The sequence below is a fragment of the Elaeis guineensis genome, chromosome 5 (assembly GCF_000442705.2).
Source record: "Elaeis guineensis isolate ETL-2024a chromosome 5, EG11, whole genome shotgun sequence".
NCBI classification, from domain to species: domain Eukaryota; kingdom Viridiplantae; phylum Streptophyta; class Magnoliopsida; order Arecales; family Arecaceae; genus Elaeis; species Elaeis guineensis.
Window position 1 is genome coordinate 13,018,491 of NC_025997.2, and position 11,659 is coordinate 13,030,149.

The 11,659-nt window shown below is 35.1% G+C and overlaps 1 protein-coding gene across 2 annotated transcripts; it reads right to left on the minus strand.

The window, feature by feature from the left end:
* Positions 1-462: 462 nt before the first annotated feature.
* LOC105044910 (transcription factor Pur-alpha 1) lies at positions 463-10,876 on the minus strand. Of its 2 annotated transcripts, none has more exons than XM_019850395.3 (5): positions 10,398-10,876; positions 10,249-10,296; positions 1,371-1,502; positions 1,019-1,261; positions 463-922 (listed from the first exon to the last, which is right to left on the minus strand). In XM_019850395.3, exons 1-5 carry the CDS (start codon positions 10,650-10,652, stop codon positions 770-772), a joined length of 831 nt encoding a protein of 276 aa, XP_019705954.1. In that variant the 5' UTR covers positions 10,653-10,876; the 3' UTR covers positions 463-769. The 2 variants fall into 2 exon arrangements, with proteins under 2 accessions (XP_019705954.1, XP_010921295.1); XM_010922993.4 differs by having other exon boundaries at positions 1,359-1,502; positions 10,398-10,872.
* Positions 10,877-11,659: the final 783 nt, after the last annotated feature.

The following is an 11,659-nucleotide window of genomic DNA, read 5'->3' on the forward strand; positions in this document are numbered from 1 at the left end:
CAGCATTCCACCCGAAAATCTAGCAGGTATGATGGCTGCCGGATCCGCTCGTGTTTGACATTGGTAGGTTACTGTATCACTTCTCTGAAATTATTTGAACGGTAACTCAGAAACAAAAATGAATAAATGGTTCTCGTACCCGCCAGAATCTGGTACTAAAATCACATCATTTAGGTTATAACAACCATTTAGGAAAGCATATCATCCGATCGCTAGAATGCATAATTGAAAAAGAAAAATAAAAAATTTCTTAACACTCCCAAGATAATTCTAACCATGTCCATCATTAAGGTAGCCGATGATTACGTACCTGCAGAATTTCATGGATAAACGACTTGCAGACTGAGCTACTAAAAATCCTAGTCACTAGTGGCACAAAAATATGCCTGGTGACTGTAGCCCTGTATAAAGGAATCAGTCGCACATCACATCTCATTGCCAGCATTCAAACAACAACAAAAAAAAAAAAAACAATATGAAATGTTTAATACAATGGCAACAAAAACTTAATTATTCTGAGACATCAGCAATGCAGGCACAACCTTTTTATACCATCAGACGCACAAGCTACAAGATATTAGTTTTCTTTTCCATTATTCCCTTGTGAAAGCAAGCTTGGCGAATAACTTCATCTCCACCTTGAAATAAGTAAAATGATTATTGTCCACCAGACAGGAATAACAATATAGAGCATGATCTACACAAAGGCTCTATCTAGATCAAACAGATAATTGTAGAACTGAAGGGGATCAATAATCCTCCAAGAGGATCATCTCTGTGCTGGCTCCACCGTCCGCACATTTGGACCAGTCATTCCTTCAAGCCTGTCCTTTGTTATCTCCACAAAATGACCAATTATTTCATGGAACTGCTTCAGACCAGATAAGGGAAGGATGATTGATGAGCGATCTGCACCGGCAACCTGCATGTTGATGCGGTAAGTCAGCCATGATGTTCACCGGTAAAAACAATGCAACTGGTAATAGTTATTCAGTGAATACTCCATACTACATTGTACCTCAGATATCCTCAAGAAATGACCCCTGTTATTGCTCCCTAAATCAAAGAAGAACCTCTTTTGATCTGCCCTAATTACTTTAGACATCCCCATGCCTCCAATATCATCCTGAGGAGGCAAGTCAACCAAGCGGTCAACATGCAGCTCTGATGCAGTGGCTGATTGGGCACTATGGCCTGATATAAATCCAGCCCCAACATCATCCGACAGTCCTGTAAGTTGCTCTGAAGGTTCCATATGTTGCTGTTTTGGTATTATAAGAAAGCATTGGCAAACGTAACAAGCTCAGAAAAACATCATGTGGTGAACCTTGCTAGAAAACCAGTAATACAGCACGTACTTGATTTGGTACCATGAAAAGTCGGGAAGCTTCTTCATTAACCTCTAGCAAAATGTTCCTAAATGCCACCCATCCTTCTTCGCCAGAGCTTCCCGCTGGAACAATGATTGTACTACGATTTCTGTTGACAGATGCTTCTGAAATCTAAACAAGAAGCAAAAATATTAGTTTTATTTGTTAGGTTGTGTAAGCTCTGAAAAATCAACAGTGTGATGTTAGTTCAGTTGGCATACCCAGGCACAGAAGAATCCTACAACATGTCCATAAAATTGAAATCCTACAATTTATATTGGATAAGGTTTCTCACTTCCCTAGGGTCCAGGGATAAAGGTCACAGAAATCCTACAATCAAGTTTTTTCTTAACATTGTTTCTATGTAGAGAGGGCAGGACTCCATGCACACATCCAAGTTTACCGCGCATATGGTAAGGTGACTTAATACTGTTCCAGAAAATGCAATACAATAACTTTCAAGGGTCCCCCCTAAATTATCTTGGTAGCAGAAGATGCATTAAAGCATGGTAGGTTAAGCATGTAGCAAAGTCTTAAGCTCAGCTTCAATCTCAGTCCTCTACCTAGAGTTTCGGTTTGGGCAGTTTCTCTCCTAGTTTCAGAGTTTTCAACAAAAAACAAGAAAGAAAATAAAAAATAGAAGAATAAGAAAAAAAAAAATCTAGTTGTCACACTTCATTTCAATGTATTCTGAGTCATTTAGGATCATAGTTCAGATAATTTCAAATTGAATTGTTTAAAGTTTAATGCATTAATAAAATATTTACTTTTGGCTAACCTTTTATAATCATTCTATACCTTATCTAATTTTTATAAGTTCCTACTTTCCTCTTTTATTTATGATTTCAAATATTTGCTCTAATTTTTATATTCAACTAAACTTCTCTCTAAACATATTTTATTTAATAACTAATCTAAGCAAGAGAAACTCATTTAAGCAAGAAAAGATCCATCCGAACAAAATCCCATTTTATTACACTAGTTCATTTAAACATATCATTTTATTCTAAAAGAAGAGGAGAAAACTCAATTGAGTACAAAAAAGAACCATAGGAACATGCACAGTTTCTAATTAATAAAGATACATATCAAGATTGCAGACCGCCCATTATAACAACAAAGCTATCCAAAAACAATAAAAAATTTAGACCACTAGAGCTTTGGATAAATGTGATATTGAACAATATTAGAAAATTTTACAAGATATTAAAGAATATTGAACATACATATCTATTAAACAAAAAATGTCAATTTATGTTGGTTTTGGCCAAATTGCCAAAACCAAGGTTTTACATCCCAACTTGACGGGGGACATCCTAGTTGTCCTATCCCGTTCCTGTGAGAAAACGGGACTGGGACAGGCTTGGGACTCCGAAACCCATCCATAGAGGAAGAGAAGAAAAAGAAGGAAAGAAGACAATGAAAGAAAATGAAGAAAAGGAAAAAATAAAATGAAAGAAGAAGAAAAATGAAAAAAAGAGAAAGGAAGAAGAATAAAAAAGAAAAAGGAAAGGAAAGGAAAGAAAGGAAATAGGAAAGAAAGAAAAGGAGAGAAAAAAGAAAAGAAAGAAAGATAAGAAGGAAGAAAGATAGAGGATATCCATCGGGATATATGATTGGGGCCGCTATCAAGACATGACGGGACAGCAGGGTATCCCATTCTATAGTAAAATTGAGACACTTATGTCCCACAGGATTTAAAACCTTGGCCTAAACACTTCCATAACTGGCTAAAACCAGAAATTTCAATTAGCCTCGGACCAGTCTCAGTCAAAACAGATCAACTTTAGACTGAACTTCAAAGCTTGCGACAAACATAATAATCTGAAATAGTTGGATCTTTTGATGAAAATTGGTTAGCAACAAGAGAAAGAAAAGACAAGACTAGAAATGGCAATGTAGTGCTGGTTTTCCTTTTTCCCTTCTAGCTTTTGTATTCACTAGCAACCATGCACATGCAATAAATGTTTGAGAAAAATTAAAATAACTAATACTAAGAAACGACATTATATTAAACCGATTGTAATGAGAGAAAGAGAGAGAGACTTGAACATTGAGACAGGGAGACTCTTAAATGGGAAATACAACCATACTGGGATGGAACATTGTAGATTCTATATTTGTAACAATCAAAAATTCAAACTTTAAATGTTTAAATGCTAATTGATCTTGAATTATTTAATTGGTTCATGATTTGAGAGAGATGAATTAATCAACCGATCAGGATGGGAAAGAAAAGTAGAGGAAAAAGAGTTCATATGGCACCCTATTTATTTCTCCAAATCATGGACTGGCCAAATTTCCATTTAGTTAGATATTTTTGAAAAAAAAAAATCTACGGGCATTATCATCTGAAAAGTTGACAAATGGGATATAGAGAGGAATATGTAGAAATTTAAAACTGTCTTTAAAAAAGTATATTCATTATAATCGCCCATTAAGGGTTTTAAGGTCTGGTTGCCAACATTAAATCACTTCTCCACGTGCACATTCAACAATAGATATTACAGAAAATCGAGAGTGACTTGTATGATTTTGCCAGAACATGGTCGACTTCATACAGAATAAAACATTGTACAAGAAACATGGTTTAATAATAACAGCAGTCAAAACATAACAAGGCCTTCATAAGTCGTAACTGTTTGGGGATCCTCAATATACAGATAATGGATATGTAATTAGCAGTTTTTATGCATTATCCTGTTACAAAGACCACTCTATAAATGAGAATAAGAAGCATTTTTCCCCTTCTTACAGATCATCTGATTGAAATAATATTAGTATAATGCTAATCTCTGACTTCCATTATGCACCCTCCACGATGGGCATGTTCATGCTCTTGCAATGATGGATAACCAAGCTTCAAAAAAAAGTTGCCTAAATTTGCCAATGGCTATCAAATACTTCCCTTAAGTCATTTGAAACTTACATGTTCCAATATCTGGAGAGAATCCAGTTCTGTGCCTATCAACATCAAGACCATAAAAGAGACATTTTTTAATGCCTACTTGGCTACTTCTCATTAGTGAGCTTTATGAGCAGAATCTAATTTCTTACAAAGAAACAACACAATAATAAAAGGGACAGTTTAAAAGAAGACATTCATTAATAATGCAGAAATGGAAGATCCAGTAGTTGTACAACTTGAAGAAATAAAGGCTATGAAAACGTGTGATCAGTTTTAGTCAAGATTGACATCATTACTCAGTTACAAAAGATGAGCTTCTATTTCCAATTAAAAATCTTGATTATGAGATTATTTTTGAAAAACAAAATTTTGCAGTCAGCATAAATTTATCATCTAGGATAAACAGATAAAACTGTATCTTATCCACTTTCTTAAGACTACATTGAAGTCAAGGGAGCAGCAGTAGTGGATCTAAGTTAGAGTCAACCATTGCATAGCAATGTAATGAAATAAGACATCAACTCATCTTCAATGATCAAAGAACTAGGGTACATACAAAGGGAAAGAACAATGTTACTTGTTAGCATTTACGGAAAATTGCCCACAAAAGTGAAACACAATGAGATTACATTATTGGATGAGGCACTTTTTAAATATGGAACTAATTTTGCTTGAATTGAACAAGGAATCTTGCTAGAGTCATTCAAGGATTTACTCAGCGTTGTCAAGACAGGTGAATGGTCCACATGAGGAAGAAACCTTAAGGACTCATTTGGTTGTGGGAATTCGAGGGGGGGTATGTTGTTCCTGTGAAGAAGAAAAAACCCTCTTGTTTAGTTGGAGTTCAAAGGAGAGAGTGGAAAAAGGTCTTCATATGAGAATACAATTCCCATGTTCCATGGAAAAAAAAACCCATGGGGACGGGTTTTTGAATTCCCATGCAATAGGATTGGAGGCCTTCTTTCCCAAAAATACCCTTTCAGTGCTATCCTTTTTATATTATATTAATATAAATCTCAACATAATATTATATTAATATTCATTCATACAATATTTTGTTAATATAATATTTTTTTATTTATTTTTGATATAATATTTATAGTAATAATATGTATTAATATTTATTTTTAATATATATATATATATATATTACATTAATATTTATACAAAGTTTGAGAGCACAAAGCTATGGTCTTATATCTATTAAAGAGAATAATAAGTATTTCAGATAGTTTTTTCAAAAAAATGAATGCTCAACCAAATATAAGTCGCTCTAGAATAAGCTAATTTTCCACGGTCAACCAAATATATAAAATCATTTTCCATGCATCATATTCCTAGAAATCAACTTCCTAGGAATAACATTCTAAGGAACAAAAGTTCTTCACGTTAACCAAGCGAGTCCTAACTGCCTAAATAACATCCAAGAGGGAAAAAGTTATTTGTAATTTTTGTACTATCCTTGGCATGAGAAAATAATAGAAAAAGAAAAAAAAATTTTGATGGTTGAAATTATTATTTTAGTGCTCATATTTATGAATCTACAAGTCATAATAACAAGTTAGATAGCAAAATTACAACAAACAAGTTTGATGGAAAGACAATATGGAATCATCATCACAACAATACTTTACAGATCAGCCATTTCTATAAAGGGTTATGATGTGTCTTGGATTCGTCATCTCTAGAATCTCGCTTGACAGCTCGGTCCACCAACCAAATAATGGCATGCGTCCCGCCAAAACAATAGCCAATCAAAACTCCGAACAATTAGCACCAATCGGTTACATTTGGCGCAATCTCAGCATCCAAAAAGGAACATTTATAAATGACCAGATTGACACATTAGAAAAGAGTCCGATATTGGTGCACCAGAAAGGAATCCCGATCAGCAGATAAGAAAAGAAATCAACTGCTCTTCTGCGAATTGCATGATCCTAGCCACATAGATTCGCACCCTCTCCTCTATAATTCCAGACATGCAGACCCCTTAGGTAGGGGAAAATCTGGATGTCGCACTCTCATTCTTCCATCTCTACTTCATCTCTCCTATTTTCTCATGAAACTCTGCTTGACTTAAGCATTAGAGGATCTCCAGCCAAACACATTCCAACACCCCCCTATTGTTTTCTCTGATTGCAGATTAGTTCCAGCATAGTACAATGCTCCTCCAGCCCAATCAAGCAAAGCAGTGTCGCTTGTTAGCTCATCCACCCATCAGGTTGGGTTTCTAGCGATAACAGGTTACATAAGAATATAGAGAGGACTTAAACTGCAAATTACACATATGAGATGGAACGAGAGAATTTTAGACTGATCATTATAGTGAAATGCTGATAATATCTGGTAAAAAGATGTAAAGGACTAGGCATGGGCTCCTCAGGTTGACATCATTAAATCCTGAGACCGATCAAGAGTTAGTCCTCATGCCAAAAAAAGAAAAATCTTAAATGCACCAACTTAATGCGCAACCCAACTATGAATGACGCAGGTGTATGAGTGCATGTATGCATGCATCATGCTGTGTATATGTACATCGCATCATGCATACATTGACAAATTACATCTATGCAACATTGGTTGTTTTCTGTTTTGAGAATAAGAAACAAGCCATAATCTTTTGTTTTGTTTTCACTATTTTGAAAATAGAAGATATGTCTGGAAGCAACAATTGTTTCGTAAGCAAGAGACAGGAAAAACATGTTGGGTCATGCACCAGTAGTATTGGTGACATGGGAGGTGGTATGACAATAATGGTGGGCATGGTCCAAGTGGCAATGGCAGTTTCGTTAATTCTGGTGGCAGCAGAAAAAGGTTTACTGGAAGTTAGCAGAAGTGTGATTGGACTGATAGATTTGCATGCCAAAGTGAAACACAAAAATTTTGGAGGTATAGCCCTTTTTATTTAAAAACTGCAGCTGAAGTTTTTTTTTTTTTTTTTTTAATTCTATAAAAGTAAAAATAGTTCTATAAGATGTGTTTTAGACTGCTGAACTTTGGAAATTGCATGAGCTTCAATCAATAGTATATAAAGAGGCTTGGAGAATTCTGAAAAAACCTAAATATGGAGTTCAAAGTCATAGGTTAGATCTCTAAAGAAAAATTAAATTTTAGTGGACTATAAGGAAATTTTTAGCTAACCAAAATGAAATTAACTTCCTTATGTCCAGGCGATTTTAAAGTTTAAACATACATTTTGACCCTTTTGCTTTTCTCTTTGTGACATTTGAGTGAAATTTGACAAATACAATGTAATCATTTTACTTTTATCTTATGAAAGCAAAAGATAAGGGAGCATGCAAAGAGAAGGACAGAATGAGAAGCAGTATGCGTCCACTTTGTCTTCCTAAGGAATCCTAGGATGGATGAAGTTGGGTGATTTAATATTGTTTAAAGAGATGGAGGAGACCCAACAATACCTAAGAGTTGAAGAGAGTATGCAAATCTTGCTAGATAAGAACCAAGAGTTTTATCTACAAGCTTTTCATTTTTATATAAGTATTTGGATTTTGGACTTAGGAGGATTTAGCAAAACATTGAAAACTTCAGAATTAACTAATTCCGGGGATTGGTTTCTCATGCATGAATAAAGGCAACCTAAATCAAAGATAACCTAAATTCTACCTCATTGTTTATTGTTTGTTCCAAAAATTATTATATAAAGAAATGCATTTGCATAATGTGTTGCATAAATTCATCATGAGCTAAAAACCAATAACCTACCAATAGACAAAAGATGCAGATACGTTGTGCCACATTCATTTACTGATATAGCTTTGGCTAACTCTTTAATATGACATGGTATCACATTTAGCAAGGTCTAAACTCAGGATTTTGTCAAATCAATGAAAACCAAGCACAGCCAAAACAGCTAGTCGGTTCTAGGAATTTGACCACCCAATTTGGCTTAGTTTTAGCCTTTAGGAAAGACCAACACCCCAACCTGTAAGATGTCATTCAACCAAACATGACTCAACCAAAGAAATGGTGGCACCTTGCCTCTCAACCTAGGTCAAAATTTTACTCAATTATCAACATACAAGCATCCATAACCAAATTTTACAGTGACTGACAAATATTGTAAACATTAATCCTTCTCCAAAAAAATAAATAATTTATCAAAATCATAATAGTTAAATTAAGCATGTTGGTAAGCCTTAGACCTCCTTTACAAGCAAGACAAGCATATGCTAAGCTAGGATGTAGAAGTATCATTCTTCATAGACATTCCCATTTGAATAAACTAGCAAACTCTAAGATAATGAATGAAGCAACAAGCATGAACAATGTTGATATTGGCAACGGATTTTCACCATCCTGTTAAAAAATTGTTCAGGGTAGACAATACATACACATTTAGTATTCAAACCAAACAAGTTCAAGCTACACCTTGTCAAAACATTTTTTTGTACTGTTTGCGCATGAATGCTGCACTAGAAACAATTTTAGGATGGGAAGATGAACCATAACTAGCTAGTTTTTGTTCCATCTAGAGGCCGGAAAAAAATCACAAATAAAACAAATGGTAATTGTCCATATAAAACATTGACTTGTAGCTACTTTCCTAGATGATTTGAGCTCATTTAAGGGGAATAAAACAAGTTAAACATATATAACAAAAGATCTTACATCATCAATCAGAAATTTATATAGACAACTATAAATTATACAATATGTTTATATATTCCTTTCAAAAACCAACTATCTAGCTAGGGTGATTTAGAAGTTAGAACAAACGCGTTACTCAAATCATTTTAGTGAATCATCTCAGATTAATTGTATACAAGATTTGACCTTCAGGGTCAGTAATAAATTAATTTTTTTATTGAACGTAGTGAGAGACATAATGAGAAGAATTCATCATCTTTAGCATTCTCGAATATTTTCATGCTTCTCTATTTCTTTATATTGGTCTAATTGTATACAAGATTAACCTTAAGGTCAGTAATAAATTATATTTTTACTGAACATATGAGTAAACATACTGAGTAGAATTCATCATCTTTTAGCAGATGATGCAGTTTTTGAATAGTTTCACTGCTTCTTGCTTTCTTCATCCAATATATTGTGTTTCTATTGACTCTGAACATTTATTACTTTTAAGCAGTTTTTGAAATATATAAAATTGCAATTTTATTTTCTCATTGTTGTGGTGATTATACACATTTTTTTTGTTCCAATTATTACAGAACACCCAATATAGACTACACATTGGTTAGCACCCACCAGATTGCCAATTTTGAAAACAACATAGGCAGCCATGTGGCCAACCCTTGGGGTAAAATGAATCCATGATAATGAAAAGAAAAAATAGTTATACAATGTTAAAAAGCTAAATGCAAATAGATAGTTGGAACTGACAGTGAGCAAGATATTGGCTATTACTTACTATTACCAGGCAGGGATATCTGAAATCAACACTGACATGCAATTCTTCTTGCAATTCAACATGTAGAACATGATTTATAATTATGGACAACATATCTTTGTGCATGTCATCACAATGCTTTCAGAGACCCTCCATTACATAACCATGTGCTCGGCCAGCAACTAGGTCATGAAAACCGTTTACAGTTTATAATATAAAAGCATAACCCTCCTTTGATTCCATGACACTACAAAGAAACTCCCAAAAATATCAAGCCGACTCCCACATTCAGTTATGACCTGTCCTACATCTGAGCAGGCCCACTTAACTTTCTTTTTTCTTTTCTGAAAAGAAACCTTCTCCACTTTCGGTAAATTTAAGATATCATCATTACCAGACAATTCAACATGAGAATACAGTCCACCGAATTTCCGGAAGATCATTTACCAAAAGATCTTAGCTATACCCGATTCTGGTCACAAAATCAAGAAAGTGAACAAAAACTATAACATGCCCCAGAAAAGTAAAAGAAAGCATCCAAGCAATCATACCTAATCAAAAAAGGTAAAATGAAATCAAGAAAGGCCACAGCAAGGCTCTACCTTCAAGAACCGGCCCCTTTTATTCTCCCCAATGTCGAAGTAAAACACCTAATAACACAAAGACAGCATCAATCAGCACAAAGTCCAGATCCAAGCTAGCTAAACCAGAAGAAACCAACAAACCTAAGCCAAGATTGGATTTTTCTGACCTTAGTGTCGAGCTTGAGCTCCTTGCTGAAGGCATCCTGCTCGTCGGTGTTGACATAGTAATTGAAGAGGTCGATGAACCAGGCGATGCCGTTGACAGGGACGATGATGGTGGACCTCGTGGCCGACGTCTTCTCCGAGATCTTGAGGTACCTCCCACGGGGGTTTTCCTTCAGATCGAAGTAGAACAGCTTGTGCTCGAACTGCAGCGTCTTGCACACCAGCTCCACGTCGTTCCCACCCGAACCCCCTTCCATCGCCCCAACTCAATAACCCCTCTTTGTCTCCCCAAATCTAGGTGGGAGCAAGGGAAACCAAACACCCAAGTTCCTGCACTTGTTCCAGCGAAAGCCCTAACCCCAGAGCCAGACAATCTCGATTGCAGAGAGATTGGAATCGCCGGCGCGGTAGCAGAGAAGGAGATGGGATGAGGGTTTGGGGTGGGAGTGGGTTTAGAGGTTTGACCGGAGGCCATGCTTTGGAGCGCGCCCCGTTTTAATCCAACCGCCGCGGTCGGTCTCCCGAACAAGTCGCGGGCTGTTCACGCCCCCTGGATACGTACTTTTACCGCTGAAAGATTACTCCGGTAAAAATCTGAGAACGGTCAGGCGCGAAAGTGCGCACCAGGGATGCGTTTATGGGCCTACGGCCTTGTTCAGCGACACCATACTGGGCCTTCGTAATGTTTTATAGATTCTGAAAGTCTTAGTCCACTGCATGCGGTAGGGTAAAAATATAAAATTTTATTTTATTAGATCACATAATTATTATTTTTTATAATATTTAATATTTATAATTTTATTTTTTATTTAAAATTTTTAATAACAAAAATATTCTTCATTTTTTAAAAAAAATTGACATATGGTCATGTTATGACATTCCATGATCAAATTATGACTTCCTACGTAACAATAAGTCATAATTTGATCACAGAATATTATAAAAAAATAAAAATATTTTATCATTTAAAAATTTTATAAATTTTCGATAATTAAAATGTTTTTTTTTATGACTTTATGTTGTGCAGAAAATCATAATTTGACTAGGAGATGTATAATATGGCCACAGATGTCATAGTTTTTTCAAAAGAGGAGGAGTATTTTTATGATTCAAAATTTCAAATAAAAAAGCAGAACTACATGCACATTGGAAAGTGATGGCTATATGGCTCAATAAGATGGGTGATGTATTTTCATTACATCGCATATGGTACATAAAGAATTACTTTTTATAGATTAGGTTTCCTTTGAGAAGAATGTTTGAG

Coding starts and splice junctions, on each gene's coding strand:
- LOC105044910 (XM_010922993.4), bottom strand. CDS start 10,652: ATGGAAGGGGGTTCGGGTGGGAACGACGTGGAGCTGGTGTGCAAGACG. Junction 1,262..1,358: donor TTTTCATGGTACCAAATCAA/GTACGTGCTGTA, acceptor ATACCAAAACAG/CAACATATGGAACCTTCAGA. Junction 923..1,018: donor ATTTCTTGAGGATATCTGAG/GTACAATGTAGT, acceptor ATCAACATGCAG/GTTGCCGGTGCAGATCGCTC.